General features: G+C 45.2%; 1 protein-coding gene across 1 annotated transcript in view; it reads left to right on the top strand.

Annotated features, from left to right (window-relative positions):
• Nucleotides 1-19,297, top strand: part of BRINP1 (BMP/retinoic acid inducible neural specific 1) — a 92,676-nt gene that overhangs the window by 12,808 nt on the left and 60,571 nt on the right. Inside the window, exon 2 of the mRNA XM_074556531.1 lies at nt 17,425-17,692. Coding sequence (XP_074412632.1) covers nt 17,475-17,692 — 218 coding nt within the window. The 5' untranslated portion in view covers nt 17,425-17,474. The remainder of the gene's footprint in view (nt 1-17,424; nt 17,693-19,297) is intronic.

Genomic DNA, 19,297 nt, shown 5'->3' with positions numbered 1-19,297 from the left:
TCAATTCCTGCACACATACCTAATTTTCTTTAAATCCTCTGCATTCAGGGGTTGAGCAGGTGCTGCTTCCCAGAACACCTCCAGGACTATGATTGCTGTGAGCAGGGTCCTGTGCTGGAGAAAGCAGACACAAAAATGGGTGCAGACCCTGCCTGAGGAGGAGCAGGATCCCTGAACAGGCTGTGCCTGTGTCTCATTCTGAGTGCTCTTCAGCGGTTTGAGTCAGGGATGGCTGATGGAGGGAGCTCTGATGCTTTTTTTTTTTTTTTTTTTGGCTTAATATCACAGGCACTTGGACATCACATGTTCCAATTTTCTGTAGGGACTTTGTGCCTGTTTGGTTCTGTGGTGATCCAAAAAAAAAAAAAAAAAAAAAAAAGAAGGAAAGCCAGGAGAAGTGAAAAAGAATAATTCAGAGAAATAGAGGGTGAAAAGGGATGGTGTCACTGTCTTAAAATAAACCAGCAGCATATGGCAATTTCTAATGGAAAAAGTAAATTCGCTCTCGGATTATTTCCTGGGAACTTTTCACTCATTTTTGATACAGAGCTTTGCTCATCTATTTTGCTGTAAATCTAATTATTTCATTTTAAGTTCTCTGTTGAGTGCAGGTTTAGACTAGAAGACAGCAAAGAACTCTGAAAGTCACCAGCTTAAGGAACTCAGAGAAACTCAGCCTTGCTGAGATCCCTCATGTTGTTATGAAGATCTGACAGACAGTTATTGGAATTCCTGGTAGGAATAGGTGAATAATGATTTCTCTCCTTTTTTTTTTTTTCATCAGTTTAGCACTGGAAGAAAAAAATGAAGGGAAAAATTACTTTTAGGTATTTAAATATAATTAGTGTAGCAGGGGAAGAATGAAAAAGATTTTACATTTGAGACTAAAAGGAAAAGAGAGTAGAAAATAATTTTAAAACTTGAATTTTGTATAAATGAATAACTTTTTTTTTCATACCCATATTATTTCACTTTTGGTGGGTTTTGTGTTTTTTGTTTTTTTTACATTTCCTTCTGGATCCACTTTATAGACATCTCATCATGAAGCATTTACATTAAGAAATAATGCAGTCGTGTACTTTGATTATTTTAATTTTTTCCTATCCCACTTTTTGACAGTAACTATCTCATGAATTTAGTCTGAATTAATAAACATTGGCAGACAATCCCCAAGCACTTTTCTGAGCCTAATTTTAGGATGTGTTAAAAACAATGTCTCGCATCCTTTAGTGCCTATGATTGCAGTTTCCTTTTTGCTGCACACAGTTAAAGACAATTCCTACCTCAAATAGCAGATACTCAAAGGGTCCAGAGTGATGGGAGATAAAAGGAGAAAATAAAAAGATCTGTCTGAAGTCAAAGTAAATCAGGAGCAGAGCCATATAGAGATGAGGATGGTCTTGACTTCATTCCCTGCTTTCTCACCAGCCTGGGGATTAATTATAAATCTCTTTCTCACCCATTAGATTTGTCTCATACTCCTTCTACTCCTACACTTTCTCATTCACACCTTCAAGTCTTTGCTACTCTTCCTTTAATCCAACTTTCCCGACTCTCCAATTTTTGCAGGCTTTCCTCTCTTCTCCCTTGCTCCTCCTGGAGAAGATTGCTAACGAAGTGGCAAGTGTTAATAACATGTCTTGGCTGTGCCTGCTGTGATGGAGAAAGGAGGAGCGAGGTGGGTGAAGGAAAGCTGCAAAGAAGGGGGATCAGGATGATGTGAGCTGATTTCAGGCCCTGGATGAGGTGCAGGAAGGCAGAGGAAGCCCCTGCATGCTCAGAAACCTCCTTGAAATGGGAGCAGAGTCTGAGCTGAATGTCTCAGGAGGAGAACATCAACATATCTGTAAGGTGGTGTCACAGACATCTTTATGAAAAATCCTTTCCTTAAGATTTTTCCTCCTGAGAAGCTGGGAGGCCTCAGGAACAAAATGTAAACAATGGTTATCTGCTGCTGTGGAATGCAACAGGTGCATCTGTGATTGGCTCATGTGGTTGTTTGTAATTAATGGCCAATCACAGCCAGCTGGCTCGGACAGAGAGCAGAGCCACAAACCTTTGTGATCATTCTTTTTCTATTATATTCTTAGCCAGCCTTCTGCTGAAATCCTTTCTTCTATTCTTTTAGTATAGTTTTAATATAATATATATCATAAAATAATAAATCAAGCCTCCTGAAACATGGAGTCAGATCCTCATCTCTTCCCTTATCCAAGAACCCCTGTGAACACTGTCACAAGGTGGGACTTGTCTCCTCAGGGATGCAGGGACCAGAGTAAAGACTTCCAGGGCTGGGGGATGTGTAAGGGAACAGCAGAGCCCTGCTCTGTGCTGTGGCAGGAGCTCAGACCAGGGCACCCTGCCCTTGTGTTGTGTGGCTGGGTCTGTGCACAGGGGCTTGTGGCACTGGAAGAACACCAGCTGTGGATGTGCACATCCAGCGAGACAGGGGTGATGGTGTGACCTGCGCTGGCAGGGGTCCCATCTGCTCTGTGCCATCTGCTCTGTGCCACAGGTCCCACCTGAGCCTGGGGTGTCACCAAAGCTTCCTGCAGGATCCCCTGTTTGTCACCGCAGCCTCTGCTGTGTGGTCCCTGGGAAAATCTGGGCAGAACCTGTGGGTTTAGGGGACTGAAGTGTTTAAGTGGGACACAGGAGAGCCCCTGTTTTGGGCTGGCAGCTGCAGCTCCCTGAGGAGCACAGGATAAGCCCATAATAGCTGGTGGGGACAAACTCTGTTCCTGTGGGAACAAAGATGTTTTCTTGTGTGACAGCATTCACAGGGGTCTTATCTTGAAGGAAGAAACTAGGATCTGACTCTATATTTCAGAAGGCTTGATTTATTATTTTATGATATATATTACATCAAAACTATACTAAAATAATAGAAGAAAAGGTTTCATCAGAAGGCTGGCTAAGCTAAGAATAGAAAGGAATGATAACAAAGGTTTGTGGCTCGGACTCTCAGCTGGACTGTTATTGGCCATTAATTCCAAGCATCTACATGAGACCAATCACAGACCCACCTGTTGCATTCCACAGCAGTAGATAACCATTGTTTACATTTTGTTCTTGAAGCCTCTCAGCTTCTCCGGAGGAAAAAAATCCTAAGGAAAGGATTTTCATGAAAAGATGTCCGTGACAGTCTTGTCTACAGGAGGAGGGACAAAACAAAAGTATAAATTAGAGGGAAGTTTCCTTGAACTGCTGTGGTCTGAGAATATTATACCAGGAATAAAATGTCCAGGAATAGCTGTCTGTCATTGTAAACAGTCACATAAGCCATGATAGATAACTTCAGGCTATTTCTTCATGAGCACAGCAGACTCTAAATACTCTTCTTTCTTTGGAAACTCCTTCCCAACACCTTTGATTTCACAGGGGTAAGCCAGCTGTATTTCTGTTCTGCATTTAATTTAACACTCATACAAAATTATGTATCTAGCCAACTATTTATTATCTAATTTGATGTCTGTAGTTGAGGAAAGACTATTTATCCTTTCCCACAGCAGTGTCTCTTTCTCTGGCAGCTCTGACTAGCTGCTAGGTGCCCTGGGGAATGTCAAGGCAGAATTAATTAATCATGACCAGCCATGGAGGTGTTTTTCAGATTTGGATTTGGCCAGCTGATTGCACAGGATCTTTCTGGGAGTCAGGCTGTTGGAGACACAAATGTGACACTTGCTCTGGATTGCTTTCAAAGTCACTTTGGGAAGCTGCAGGGGTGTGCAGGATCCATCCAGGGTGAGGAGTTCCAGCAGGAGAATGTGTGCAGGCTGGTGGAGGGGGCTGCTCACCCCCTTTGGCAGGACACCATGCCAGGGAAACTTTACAGTACCACTCAGCATGCCCTGTCCTTCTCCCAGCCCACAAAGGTGTGAATCTCTCAGCATTCCCCTGGAAGCCCTGTAGGCTTTCATTCTGAATGTGTCCCTTGGAGCAGGAGGAGCTGTGATGGCACCTGGCTCTTGCCAAGCTGGAAGTCACCCCTGGGCCTGCCCACGAGTGATGGCAACGCCGGCCAAGTGCACAGGCTGTGCTGAAACTGCGCTGTTTGTTTTACAAACAGCTCTCAGCTCTTCCAAGGCCTTCCTGCCTGCCTTTGTAGAGCCTGGCTGAGCATGTGCTGCTCTTCCTGGTCAGTGATCTCCTCCTGGCACTGAGGAAAGGTCAAGTGTCCATGCCAGCTCTGTTGGATCTGTCAGCTGCCCTCGGACCCTCAGGCGCTGCAGGGCTCGCTGTGATTTGCAGAGTCTGGCACGGATGGGCAATATCTCCCTGCAGGAGCATTCCTCCTTTCCAAAGACACTCCACAGTGTAACTTGTCTGATGAAGCATTTCCCTCAAGGACTCTTCCAGGGGGTAACTCCATGCTCAGTTGTGTGACGGTGTTCACAGGGGTTCTTGGATTGGGGAAGAGACGAGGACCTGACTCCATGTTTCAGAAGGCTTGATTTATTATTTTATTATATATATTACATTAAAACTATACTGAAAGAATAGAAGAAAAGCTTTCTTCAGAAGGCTAGCTAAGAATAGAATAGGAAGGAATGATAACAAAGGTTTGTGGCTTGGGCTCTCTGTCCGAGCCAGCTGGACTGTGATTGGCCATTAATTACAAACAACCACATGAGAACAATCACAGATGCACCTGTTGCATTTCACAGCAGCAGATAATCATTGTTTACAATTTGTTCTTGAGGCCTCTCAGCCTCTCAGGAGGAAAAATCCTAAGGAAAGGATTTTCCATAAAGATGTCTGCGACACAGTTGTGCTTTTGCTGTCAGAGGGATGGGGCTCCAATACTACAGATGTGCTGGTGACAAGGGGTAAGGTCAGCTCTCAAGTAAATTACCCAGAGTTTTCAAAACTGATCATCCTCAAACCTCTTTTCCTGCCTTCGACTTGTTCTATTGTTGCCTAACACAGAGACAAATTGAGGCACTTTGCTCCTTCCCCACCCCAGAGATGAGGCCCCGAGCACAGAAACGTCAGCTGGGATGGGATGGAGCCATTTGTGGGGCGGGGAGGTGGAAACATCAGCTTCTAATGGAAGTCTCAGACTCCAGCAGTGCTCACTATTAGCCAAGAGCTGTAATCCATAGTGACAGGCCAGCTGGAGCACGAGGACACATCCAGGCAGATCTGCATTCAGAGGTGCGCTCCCAGCAGCTGCGTGGGGGAATTCAGATTTCCAACCACAGAGCCTGGCGCACTAGGCATGTCCCACTCAGAGGAAAAGCAGACTGAAAAGCCCCTCTTCCACTGCAAATAAATCTCCACAAGTTGGGGATGCTTTTTTTATTCCCACTGGAATCAAAGGAATGGATGGAGTTGCCTTGTTTCAGGCTCAGCTCCTCACCCTTCCTTTTGCCTCTTGCTTTGCCCTTCTCTTCAACCCACTTTTCCCACCACCTGCATGGCAGAAATTCACAGGGAGTGATTCCCCTCTGTTACGTGCAGGGGAACAAAAATGTGTTTCAAATAAGCAAAAAAAAAAAAAAATTAAAAACCAGGTAGACTTCCAGGAAGGAGGTGGAATACATCTTTTAAAAGTACGTAAGTGGTTTGGAAGACAGAGGTCCCAGGAGGTCAATGGTATTCAGACTTTTAAATCCCTGATGCTCAGGAAAACACTGCATACAAATTCCACTCTGGGAAAATCTGCATTTTCTTCTTCTTGTTCTTCTATTTTTATTTTTTTTTTTTTCCTTTAACAAGTAGAGGAGTTGGTTTTCTGGTGTGCAGAAGGGAGAGGAGCTGTACTTTGCTGTCATTGAGCTGACAGAGCTGCTTGGAAAATGGACAATTTCCTTGGGAAATTTTTACCTTTTGACATGTGGTGGCTTTTTATAAACTTCAGTGTGAAGGAGAACCATGATCCCACAAGGCTCTTATGACCTAAAATTTAAAAGCAATAATAATTTGAGATCATTGATATCTTCTGTTCCCTAGTGCTGAAGCACTAAGATGCTGTGGGAAGTATTTGGCATTGTATGATAATACATAAAATAAACAGCTTTATGCATTGTATAATGTATTCTAAACATATACCAATACAATACACAATGTGTAGAAATGTCAAAACAAATTAATTGAAACAATACAAAAATAATGTGTTTATTTCCTCAAAATTAAACATTTCAACATGACTGAAATGAAGAGAGAAAATCAAACTGATTTGTTTTGACACTTTAAACGTGAAAAAAGTTTGTCAAAATTGACGTTCCCATGCAACATTTCGATTTTGAGGGAGCTGCGTTTTCCTGCGAAAAACTGTTCTGTCAAAATTTTTTGACCAGCTCTGCTTAGAGTCTATCCAAACAGACAAGCATCACAGCCAAGACTCTCAAACGCTCCAGGTGGTCAGGAGATGGATTAAGCACAGAGCAGAACAGTCTCAGAGATGGAAATAAATAAAGTTCACAGTTAAGGTGGCCTCAAGTGTGGGTAACAAAGGGCTGTTGGAGATGCTCAGGCCTGGATGGTGTTGAACTTTAATCCCAGAAAAGACTAAATTCCTCCAGTTTTAATTTTTTTTTAGCATATTTGTGTTGCAGAGCTGGTGCATTGATGGGAGAGGGTGTTTGTGATGCCAGTGCAGATCCTCAAGATCCTCTGGGATTTTCTAGTTCTTGGCTTTGGTTGGAGCCTGGCTGGTACCAGCCTTCTGTGCTTGACAGATTAATACTGGTAAGGAGGAGACGGCTTTATTTTCCACACAGCCTTCTGTCCCAGTGGAAATCCCAGGCTCAGGGCTTGGGGAATAGGTGGAAATGCAGTGCTGCAGCTAGATTGGCTCTGGGATTCAGGGCTGCTGAGAACAGCTTTGGGTAGGAGTTCTCCCACCTTCGTGATACACAGCTTTTAAATCTTCTCATTATATAAATGCAGTTCCAGGTTAATGTGAGTTTCTAATTTAATACGCTGTTCCAAATTAAGAGTTAATATGGTATTTGATTATCTTTTTGCAATGAGAATCCAACCCAAGGCTCATTGACTTCAATAGACTTTGCAGGAGAACCTGCAATGGCAGAGCCTCAGCTCCAGATCTCTGACTTCTGTGGAGAAGCTGCCCATGAAATGCTGCTATTTGGGGCTAACACTCATTCTAGCTCACTTTTCCAGCCTGATTTGATGTGCAGGCTAACTTCTAATTGATGTGTGATATAACTTCTCCTCTATGAGGTGCAGAAGGGGCTGACCCTGGGTGTTTCCAGCCTCAGAGCAGTGCCCTGCACACCTCGACCAGTGATTTGTGGAAATCACCACTAAGTGATCCCCCAGGGAATTGCAGGGACATGGAGCCCCCATCAGGGACCAGCTGTGCTCCCCCTGGCCCTGCCTGCAGCTCTGTTCCCCCACAGCAGCCTGTGCCATGCCATCCTTGGGAGGTGCCACCCTGCTTCCAGAGTGCCCTGGCAGGGGTTAAATGCACAGAAAGTTTTATGGCAAATTCCTCATCCACTCAGGGGTGGGGATAAGGAGGCTGGAATTCCCAAGGCTGGAATTTGCGAGTGACAGCTCAGAGTCCCTTTTCTCTCCACCTCTTCATCAGCCCCTGCTTCTCTTGGCTCCATCCAGCTGAGTGGTGGTGAAATGCGGTGCCCAGAGGAAGCTCTAGTGGTGCCTTTCATCCTGGCAGGCAGGCTGGCATCATCCAAGCAGGAGGAGAAGGAATAGATTTTAGTGTGGATTTTAACCCCTTCTGCTCCTCCACTCTTAGGACACAATAACCCAGCCAAAGGCTAAGCTCCTTTTAAGAGAGACAAGACAAATGTGAAGATAAACCATTTGCAAGGATTAGGTAATCTCAGCTTCTTTTACTGAAAGAAGCAGTGGTAGTTTGCATTTCCCAAGCCCTGTGGAGTTGGATCACTCCATGTGAGCTTAGGTGACAAAGTCTCTTCCCAGGAATGAACTTTGGAACAGAAATACTGCACAGACTCTCAGGTGTGATATATGAGTTGACTTTCTTGGATTGAAAATTACATTGTTGCTCTTGGGAGGAATTTTGGCATCACTTTTTTTTCCTTCAGCCTCTCAGCTTACAGGTCCCAATTTTTGAAATGGAATATGTTAGAAAGACTGGCATCAGGATGGAGAATTCTGAAAGCAAAAACCAGGATTTCTGAATGCTGGCACAGGCCTCATTAAACTGAGGATTCAGATCACTCTTTCCTGAATTTCCAGTAAAAATTTCAGGGAATAGTGTGATTTTTGCTCAGTTTATTGGTCTGGTTTGCAGGTGTTTCTTTTTCCAAATTGTGAGAAAAGTATTAAATGAATTTGGATATTTCCTCTTGTGCATAAATTACAAAATCTATTTCAGCTCAGTCAAAACACACAGCTTAAGAAAACACTTGATTTTGATTTTCAATGTATGTTACTCAACGTGTAATGAAAAACAAAACACAATCTTGAACCAATCCCTTCCAAATGGAACACTCAACACATTCTGTTCCAAAGAAAAGCTGACTTTATCAAAACGCCTTTTTTTTCCCCCCCTTAAATCAACAAATTTCTACAAAGTGTTTTGCCTCTGATGAATTGGCATTTTCCTGACATGAAATGAGCAATCCAAAATAATTCTAAGCAGCTCTGTGGCAAGTCCCAGCTAATTCTGGAATAGTAGCATGAAGGTGCGTGGGAAGGGTACTGCAAGGAGACGTAAGAGATTTGGGTTGAATTCCTCAAGCAGTTATAAAATGATCTGGGACAAGCCATTAATCTATCCCGTGTCTCAATTCCCATCCTGCTGAATGGGAAAAAGCAGTGTTTCCCCATCTCCTAAAGCTGCTACAAGGATAAAAATCTATTAATGCTTGTAAGATAACTGGACTTTGATATGAGGTATATAAATGCTGAGGAAGACAGAAGATAGAGCTACATTTTTTGTGTAACTTCAAAAGAAATTATGGGGAAGTAGACTAACTAGGACAATACTTTAATAATAGTAGGAATAATTTCAAGTTCAGGGCAGTGCTTAATAGAAATCACTGCTCAACACCCCGCCATATTTTTTTTTTTTTAATAAGCAGCTCAGAAAAGTGCAATTTATCATTATTATTATTATCATCTATATTCATTCTGTCTCTGCCACTTCACAAATGAGAGGAGTTCCTCACAAACATCTACAAAAGCGAGCTCATTATCCAGTCTCCCTATTTTTAACTCTCATTTGTGACAATAGCTATCAAACTCTTGCCAACAGTTGGGCTGCTGGTGTGCTGACACCGCTGCTCCGCAGCCCGCTGAGCGGGATTAGCTCACTGTTCCCTTGCCTTCCCCCATCTGTCCCCGGCCATCTGCTGTCCTTGCTCTCCTAAATGGATTCTGAGCTTTTTGGGGCGTGCACCGCCGTGCTGGTTGCTGTCTGTGCAGCACCCACTGTTCCAGACTTGGATTCAGCAGGATTGGCTTCAGAATCGCAGAGTTTTGAATAGGGACCCATCAGGATCACCCAGTCCAGCTCCTGCCCAGACCCTCCTACAACTCCACCCTGAGCATTCCTGACAGTGCTGTCCAAAGGCTCTTGGAGCTCTGGCAGCCTCAAGACCATCCCCATTCCCTGGGGAGCCTTTCCCTGAGCTCCAGCCTGACCTGCCCTGGCCCAGATCCAGCTGCTCCCTCCAACCCCATCACTGGTCAAAGAGGGAAGAGATCCATGCCTCCCATTCCACCTCCCCTTGTGAGGAACCTGAATGCCACAACTCCTCCTGAGTCCCCTCTTCTCCAGCGTGGACAAACCTCAGCAGCTTCTCCTATGGCTTCTCCTCTAGACCCTTCACCATCTTCACAACCCTGTGACACTTCACCATAAACCTGTCCCATGTACCGGTGAGCAGGAGAAGAAGTTCATTTTAATTCTTTTCCCATCCTAAGGAGCACTGTGAGAAGGATCTCTGTGACAGTGTTCACAGTGGTCTTAGGATGAGGGAAGAGACGAGGATCTGACTCCATGTTTCAGAAGGCTTGGTTTATTATTTTATGATATATATTACATTAAAAACATACTAAAAGAATAGAAGAAAGGATTTTATCAGAAGGTTAGATAAGAATAGAATAGCAAAGAATGATAACAAAGGCTTGTGGCTCAGACTGTCTGAGCCAGCTGACTGTGATTGGCCATTAATTACAAACATCCAACATGGGCCAATCACAGATGCACCTGTTGCATTCCGCAGCAGCAGATAATCATTGTTCACATTTTGTTCCTGAGGCCTCCCAGCTTCTCAGGAGGAAAAAATCCTAAAGAAAGGATTTTTCATAAAACATGTCTGTGACAGATCTCCTTTCCACACAGAGCCCTGACCCAAGTCCCTGTGGAGCCTGGACTTCAGAGCAGTGACTGTGGCACCTTGGCCAGCAGATTTATGGTCAGGATTTTTGGGATTTGACTCCCTCTGTCCAGCACCACCTGATTTTGTGACTTGGTGGAGTCACCTGCTACTCTTGCTTGGTTTGAAGCTGCCTCTCATCCTCCTCATCATCACACCAGGAGTTTATAATTAGCTGAAATGTGGGGACAAACAAGCTAAGAGCAGGTACAGCACTGTTACATTACAATTCTTGCCTCCTTACAGGCAAGGAGTAATTGGAGTTTCTGCACAGAACCTGCTCCCTTTAGGCTGCTGGCTGAACTGCATTAATAAAAGAGGGTTTGTGGGGTGGTTTTGGTTCACAGAAAATTCTGACAAGTTGTGAGCAAAGTGTTGATAAACTGAAAAGAAGAAAAATCTTTTCTCCTACAAGTCATTTGGGGTAAAAAGTGATATTTTTATCACTGTTCCATCTGAAGGGCGTGGAAAGACAAATCAAAAGGAGAAAAAGCTCCAGTAGTTTCAAATTGAGATTTGGAAAGCCCTTTGGAGCTCTCACAACCCAAACACTGACATCTCCCAATCATTATTTTTTTCAGCATGAGCAATTTGGTGAAAGTGAAGTGAATTTGTGGACTCTGTTGGAATTTTTGGAGAGGTATTTCTCATCTTCTCTCCTTGCCTTTCCTCACCCAAAAAATATTTCAGCTGATGAATATCCCGCAGGTCTAACCACTCATGCATATTTAAAACTGGAGTGGTGAAAGAATAATGCAAATTTAGACACTGATCAGAGCAGAATTACTGAGATTTGGGGATGGATTAGCCAATCAGTGCCTGAAATAGTGAAATCCCACTTCCCTGAAAAAACAGCTTTACAACCATTTGGGATTTTACGGTGTTGTATGCCACAGTCACCCAGAGAGCCACTGCTGAGTTGCAGCTCCAGCCCTGACTCAGGCAGGTATCAGTGTCTGCAGACTGAGCTATAAAGACATCTAGGTCACAAGTGCCCAAATTCTGTTTTTCCAGAGCTCAGGTTTATCCTCAGCAGTTCATATGACTTAAACTCTGACAGATTGGCTTCCCTTTCCATCCCCATTGCCTGGATTCCTCTGGCCCTGACAGAGGAAAGGTGTCCCCAGCTTGCTTGGGTTGCTGGGCAGGGTTTCCAAAGAACAAGATGTTATCTTTCCAATATTTTCATGGGCCACCTCTCATTTAGGGGACAGGACAGAAATGTTACTGCTCCACAAGTTAAATCCTAAAGGGGTGGGGCAGCAATTATCTGTCCATGATTCTGAGTACACAAACTCAAAGCAGGCATGGCTGAATAGAAGCTAGAGTAGCACATGCTGTACTTAAAATTAAGGGTACACTTAATCTGTTCTCTGAAATGAGGTCAGACATTCGTCACTTTCCAGGGTTGAGCTCTAAACTAACATAAGCTGTTTCATCTCTCCCCTGACACTTCAGTCTCTTACTAATTTATCAGCATCCTAAAGCCGTGTGTGAAGTTGCTGAAGAGCAGAACTGTTTCAGATACAAATAGCAATTGTTAGCCTCTTCCCTCTGGTAAATGGCAGCAGGCAGAAACCTCTCTCAACCTGCCAACAACCAAATGTGGGACACGAGGAAGAATTATTGGTGCATGAAGCTTAAAGAGATAGGGACTTATTCCTGCACTGCAAATAATGTGTTCAGTAATTTCTCTTTCCTGAGTCTGCATTTCTGATGGAAATAGTTCACAACAACGAGCATGGGAAAACAGAAGGGATGTGTGTGAGATCAATTTGGATCTAATAGAAGAGATAAATGAAAGGTACAGGGGTTAGGGGAAAGGTAGAAAATCCCAGGAGGCAGAGGAGTGTTCACAGCAAGCAATGGAGAGTCAGAGCACCTGCATCCTGTCTGCCTGTTTATAGCAGGGATCTGGTGCTGCACAGCCTCCCTTGGATGAAACAGACCTTGCAGTATAATTTTGTGCAAAATCTATCACTCTGAGCTCTCCCACTGTATAAAAATTACCTTTTAAGTGGCTAAGTAGACATCCAGCTCTATTCTTTTCTTCTTATTTCAAGAAACAATGGGAGTAACAGCACTTGCCTGCCTTACTAGAGTGCTGAGAGCTTTAATTAATGTCTCTAATTCAATTTGAACTCCTTGGATAAAAGGCACTGCCTTGTGACAGCGAAGGTATTGCTGAAAATAGAATATAATTAACACACAGATATCAATCACAAAGAAATTAAGTGTACATTCAAATACAACTTGCACTTTACAGAAAATACTTGCCTATATTTCCTCCAAGAATCCTGTAGACTCATAAGATAAAGAACATTTAATGTTCCAGGCTGAATTGGTATTAAGAAAAGGGCATCTTAAGCCACCTAACAAACTCCAAGGGGCTTTAGGAGGGATCTCCATGTGCACTGGGGGATGAGCTTCCATGCTGGATGGAGCTGGAAAATGACTGTACCATGACTCAGAGTCAGCACATCCAACATTTCCTTCTCCCACTGCCTGTTTGCTGTGAACTGGAGCCGCGTCCTGGCTCACCCACGGATCATGTTTATTAACAGATGTGATGATTGCATGATGGTGTTTGTTGACACGAGCCACAAGGACCCAGCTCCCTCCCTGCTGTGCTGTGCTTCTCTCTTTTTCTCGTGGGGATGGGCTGCAGAGCTGGGTGTTGTTGACTGCTGCCCTTTGCTGAAATGGTTGGCATTCACTGTAGGGCAGAAACACCTTGGGAAAGACACAAAGCAAACAGCAGGTTTGTGTTTTGGGAGGTGCTACAGCCCAATTCTGGCCTCCTCAACAAGTTCTTGGTCTAAACAGTCACACAAACCCCATTGTGACTCCATGCTGACAATTGGAAAGTGAGGCCAAGACTCCACATGTAAGGGCACTGCTCAAGGTCATAGGGGGAGTTTGGGGCAGAGTTTAGCAAAACACTGGATTCTTGGCTCAAAACCCAGTGTCTGGTTCCCCCAAGCCCACCCTTTAGTCCACAGGTTGTTTCTGTGCCAGATGTAGCTGTTAGTTAGCCTGGGGTCTCCCACCCTGCTTCTTCCCTGCTTCCTTTTGCCAAACCCACAGAACATATTTCACATCAGTGGAGCCCCATAAAGACACCTGAAAAATTAATTTCGGATTCAAGCTTGTTAGGAGGTGGATTGAGTGCACCTCACAATATTTTCTCAGACACAAGATAGTCCCACTTTAGTGAGCTTTATAGCTTCCATGGGGACCAGCCCTGTGGAATGGATTAATCTTTAATGTGAAACAACATCTCTACAGCAGCTACAGGGGGGAAAAAGATACTACTGAAAAATTAAAGTCGATGGTGTGATAGTAGTCTGGGCCCAGTTGTGCTCCCCCATCCTCCGTTGCCTCGGGCACCACTCCCTGCCCTCAGGACTGATCCAGGCAGCTTCCAGGCTGGAGATGTGATCATTTCTCCAGTGGTCTCAAGGCATGTACTGCCCATGTCTTACCTCCTGGATAAGAGCATCACAGCCCAAATCATCCTGACTCCAGCTGTGCCCCAAAGGAGAGGAAGAAAGGATGAAGAGTGGTGTGTGGGGAATTAGGGACCATCTCCTCTCTTTCACAAGCTGATATTTCCCCAGTGTTCACATTCACATGTAGGAGGACACACAGGGATTTCTCTGAGGCCCATTTTTGTTTGGCTCTTCTCATTTTTCAGTTCTCACTTGTACTGTGCTGGAAACTGGAGGGAGGCTGTCTCCCATTTGGGTACATGGGAGCTCCCTTCCTCTCTCTGCAACAGAAATCCAATAGACAGTGAAATATTTAAGGGAAAACTGATCCAGGCTGGCAGATGAGGGAAATAGCTTTCAGTGAGTTTAATGAGCAGACAACCAAGGAAGCTGGGACAGCATGTACAGAGCAGCTGATTGTTGTCTGCACACCCAGCTCATGGCAAACACGCTGAGTTTGAGCTGATGGGACAAGAACAGCCAGACAGGGAAGGAGCCTGGGTGGAGAAGCAGTAGAAATACGCTTCTGAACTGGAATTTGGAGGTGCTGAAGGTGGGGATGTAGTTGGGAGCATTCCCCAGAAATCACCTTGGGCTCAGGAGTGAGTGGAAGCAGGGATGTTCTGTGTTCTGTTGCCCTCAGGGTAAGGCTAGAAACTCCCCTGGTTTGTAAGGAAAAGTAGAACCATTCTGTGTGTGATGTGAGGGATTAAGCACTGAGAACCTCCCTGTTCAGGGGTGAAATAGGAGTCAGTGGTGAAGGCTGATATTAAAAACATCTCCAGAACTGCAGGTACCACCAGGTTTAGTAACAGTAATATTCCATCTGCAATTAGAAAGGACCAACAGAAAAATCAAACATTGGCTGACTTTCTCATACTTTTACCCCCACCATTTCTTCCTTGATGCAACAGCTGAGTGTCATCTTTATGACTTACACATCTCAGTTCTGTGCTGCAGCTCCTCGAGCACATGTCGTGCCCACGTGCAGGCTCCCACTCCCTGGCACACACACAGAGGGCTCCTGAGCTGCCCAGCACACCCAGGCCTTCAGCCCACCTGCACAGCAGCTCACACACTCATTGCCATGGGATGCAGCCCTGCCATGCTCCAGGGAAAGCTCCTGGAGCAGAGGGATGGCCAGGCTGGCCACCAACACCTCTGCTCTGTGCTCTGCTGCTCCCAGCAGCCAAGGCTCACACACAGTGCTGGGAGTGCAGCTGGCACCTCTAGCAAACCTCTCCTACACTCTCAGAAAAATCTTTTCTTTATGGGAGTTGCAAACTTTTAGAGGACTCAGGCTCAAACCCACAAAGTTGTCTGGAGATGTGCAAAGAAGCCTGACATGAACTCTCACTGTGGCAAAGCTTTGAGTAGCCTCATTTCTCCTGTTTTAAAAAGTATCTGCAGTCTATCTGCACTGTATTTTACAGAAACAGGTGGGTGTCACCTGTCCTGAGCACAGCTTGTGCTCCCAGATTTGGGAGGCAGCTTTAAGATCACTGCCAGCTCACAGTGCTGGCACTCCCTCCAAAAAACCCAGAAGGCAGGAGCAGGAACCAGCTGTGAACATGGAGAGGACTTCTCCAAGCAGCTCCCAGGGGCGAGGAGCACAGCCCAACAGGCTGAGCTGCTGCTGTGGGAGCAGGAGGGGACCATCCTGGGTGGGAGGTGACTCTCACAGACATCTTCTTATGAAAAATCCCTTCCTTAGGCTTTTTCCTCCTGAGAAGCTCAGAGGCCTCCGCAACAAAATGCAAAAAATTATTATCTGCTGCTGTGGAATGCAACAGGTGCATCTGTGATTGGCCCATGTTGGTTGTTTATCTTTAATGGCCAATCACAGTCAGCTGGCTCGGACAGAGAGTCCGAGCCACAAACCTTTGTTATCATTCTTTCTTTTTCTATTTTTAGCTAGCCTTCTGATGAAATCCTTTCTTCTATTCCTTTAGTATAATTTTAATGTAATATATATCATAAAATAATAAATCAGCCTTGTAAACATGGAGTGAGATCCTCATCTCTTCCCTCATCCTAAGACCCCTGTGAACACCATCACAGGTGACAGCTAAGCAGGGCCCTCACCTGTCACCTGGGGCACAGTGCCAGCAGTGCCAGGGTGCCAGCAGCCTGGCTGGGAGGAGGATGAGCCAAGGGCTGAGATGCTGGCAGTGGGAGTCAGGAGAGCAGGGCTCTCTTCCAGCTGTACCCATGGCTTGCTGTGTAACCTTTAGCAGGGCACCTTGCCCCCGGATTGCCTTCCCACTCATCATATGTCCTGTCACATGCCTGGGAGAGGAGCTGGCTCACGCAGGGCTGTCCCCAGCTGTGATGGTGTTCACAGGGGTCTGAGTATGAGGGAAGAGAGGAGGATCTGACTCCATGTTTCAGAAGGCTTGATTTATTATTTTATGATTTATATTACATTAAAACTATACTAAAAGAATAGAAGAAAGGATTTCATCCGAAGGCTAGCTAAGAATAGGAAAAAAAAAGAGTGATAACAAAGGTTTGTGGCTCGGACAGAGGGTTAGGGTTAGGGTTAGGCTTAGGCTTAGGGTTAGGGTTAGAGCTGGGCTGTGATTGGCCATTAATTATATACATCAAACATGGGTCAATCACAGATGCACCTGTTGCATTCCACAGCAGCAGATAATCAATGTTTACATTTTGTTCCTGAGGCCTTTCAGCTTCTCAGGAGGAAAAATCCTAAGGAAAGGATTTTTCGTAAAAGATGTCTGTGACACCCAGCCTTGCTTTGCTGCTCTCCCACCATGGCCATGAGAGTGTGCCCTGCTCCAGGTGCTGGGAAGGATCTCCCAGGCTCAATGTGCATGCTCAGCCTGTCACTCTGCACAGCCTTGATCTTGGGGAGAGCCTCAAGGTCCCTCCATAACTGAAATACCAACAGACCCCATCCCCTGCACCACACACACCTCCCCAGCAGGAAAGCAGGGTGAGGACATTTTTATCTGTCAGACTTTGGCAGGATTTCATAGTTGTGTGTGTCTGTGTGTCCGTGTGTGCCGTCGCCAGACTTGGGTAATTATTTTGTTTTATTTCTTTTTTTGGCAGCACTTGAAAGTAAGAGCTGGGTCTTTATAGATTGCTCAGGTTGCACAGAGTATGGATTAGAGATCATCAGAGAGACATGAAAGCAGGAGACACGTTTCTCTGGCACTGCATTAAAGGGACAATAAAGGGGTAATTGTAGCCTAGGGTGCAGCCACCTCCAGTGCCTGGCCTTCACTCGCCTTTGCAGCACTGTGGAGAACTTCACGAGGGAAATGATGGAGGAGCTGGGGTGAGGATGTCTCAGGTCAGGACCTGGTTATTTCAAAGGTGGTATATGCTCAGGAGGTTAAAGGCACCACTTAAATACATGAATAAAACACTGCCAAATACTCTAAGGTGTAACACAGGGAAACTGAAGTCTTTTAGTACTTGGTTTTTCACGTCTGTTTTCACCCTGAGAGAAGGTTGTCAAAGGATCAGAGCATTTTTAATCTCTCTCTTTCTCTCCCTCCTCTCCCTCCTCCCCTCCATTTCTCTTTCTCTCTTTCCTTCCTCCTATCCCCTCTCTCTTCCAACAGGACTCCACAGAATGGAGCAAGAATGAGAGGAAAAAGGCAGACAGAAAAGCATGAACTGGAGGCTTGTTGAGTTCCTCTACCTCCTGTTTATATGGGACCATATACTCATACAGCCCTCCCACCAGGACCCAGCTGCTACCAACCAACATGTCTCCAAGGAGTTTGATTGGCTTATTTCAGACAGGGGGCCTTTCCACCACTCACGGAGCTACTTATCCTTTGTGGAAAGACATCGTCAAGGATTTACAACCAGATATAAAATATACAGGTATGTCGGCTTCTGTGGGATTCACATGCTCTGAACCTGAGAGAAGCTGAGAAAAGAATGATCAAAACGATTCTTGTGTCATTGGCTGCTCCTGTGTTGTGCCAAAGCAGAATGCAATGTGGAGATTGTTTACCCAAGGTGATGGTGTTTTGTTTCCTTGGCCTGTCAGGGCCAAATAAGTGTGCAGGCTGTGGGTCAGCAGACCGTCATGAGATTCTGGGCAGTTAGTTGAGTTGGGTGCTTGTGCAGATTCAGTTTCGATGTAGTGTAATATAGTATAGAATAATATAGTATAATAAGGTAATTACAGAATTGCAGAATCACAGAATAATGAGGTTGGAGAGACCTATAAGGTCATCGAGTCGAACCTGTGCCCTAACACCCAGTTAGACTATAGCACCAAGTGCCATGTCCAGTCTTTTTTTAAACACATCCAGAGATGGTGATTCCACCACCTCCCTGGGAAGAGCATTCCAGTACTTTATTATCCTTTTGGTGAAAAATTTTTTCCTAATATCCAATCTATCCCTTCCCTGATGTAGCTGGAGGATGTGTCCTCTGCTTCCGTCAGAGACCGACCTCCACCTGTCTGCAACCTCCCTTCAGGAAGGTGTAGAGAGCATTAAGGTCACCTCTGAGCCTCCTCTTCTCCAGGCTAAACAGCCCCAGCTCCTTCAAAGGTTCCTCATAGGGTTTGTGTTTCAATTTATGAGCCTTCTGATATCCACAGAATCCTCCCTGTCATTTCTCCCTGCCATGGGGGTCACCTTGTGTTTCCAACCTGCTTCCTGCGCCTTGGATGAGTTTTTGGGTGCTGGGAGCTCTGCCAGCTCCCATGGGCTGCAGGCTGGGAGCTGCACCACTGTCCCCATTCCACCTGGCAATGCTGCTTTGGTTCCTCCGGCCCCCAGCTGGCAATGCAAATTGCTTCAAAGGCTGGGGTGGAGCGCTCTGATAGTGAGATGAAGGCGCTGCAGTGTCATGGCAATGTGCACAGCACAGAGTGAGATGAAAAGGAGCTGAGGGGGTGGGTGTTCTTCATTCCTGGTGACAGACAGTTCACAGGCAGGTTCCCAAGCAGCTTTTTCAAATCAATGGAGCTCTGGACAGCCCAAGCCTCTGTACCAAACTCGTACATGTGAACTGCCAGTAGCTGCAGGTTCACATAAAGATGTCACCACGCATGTCAGCGTGACAGTTCTCACACTGCTGTGTAGGAGCCTTGGCTGTGTGCTGCCTACCACGGATCTTTGAGGATTTATCTCCATGTGTAAGTTGGACTTGGCCCAAGAACTGTGATCTTGATTTAAGAAACTGCAGAGTTAAAAAAAAACTACAGAGAATAGGCAGAATTTGGATTTTATTTTGCCTTCTAGGTTTTTAAGCCTTAGCTGTCACTTGGTTCAAACTCTTCTTGCCAGCTGTGCTATCTAGAACCACCCTTTCCCCTCCTCATTTTAATCTGAAAAGCTGGGGTGCTCACATGAACGCCCTTTTGAAGCAGCAAGCACTTTGGAGTGAAGGGGAATAAGCCAGCAAGTGTCAGGAGATTTGTGCTGAAACCCAAAGAGACTGAAAAACTCTCCCAGACACGTGTGCATTTAC

This window comes from Zonotrichia albicollis, chromosome 21, assembly GCF_047830755.1.
Source record: "Zonotrichia albicollis isolate bZonAlb1 chromosome 21, bZonAlb1.hap1, whole genome shotgun sequence".
NCBI classification, from domain to species: domain Eukaryota; kingdom Metazoa; phylum Chordata; class Aves; order Passeriformes; family Passerellidae; genus Zonotrichia; species Zonotrichia albicollis.
This window is presented reverse-complemented; position numbering and strand designations above follow the sequence as displayed.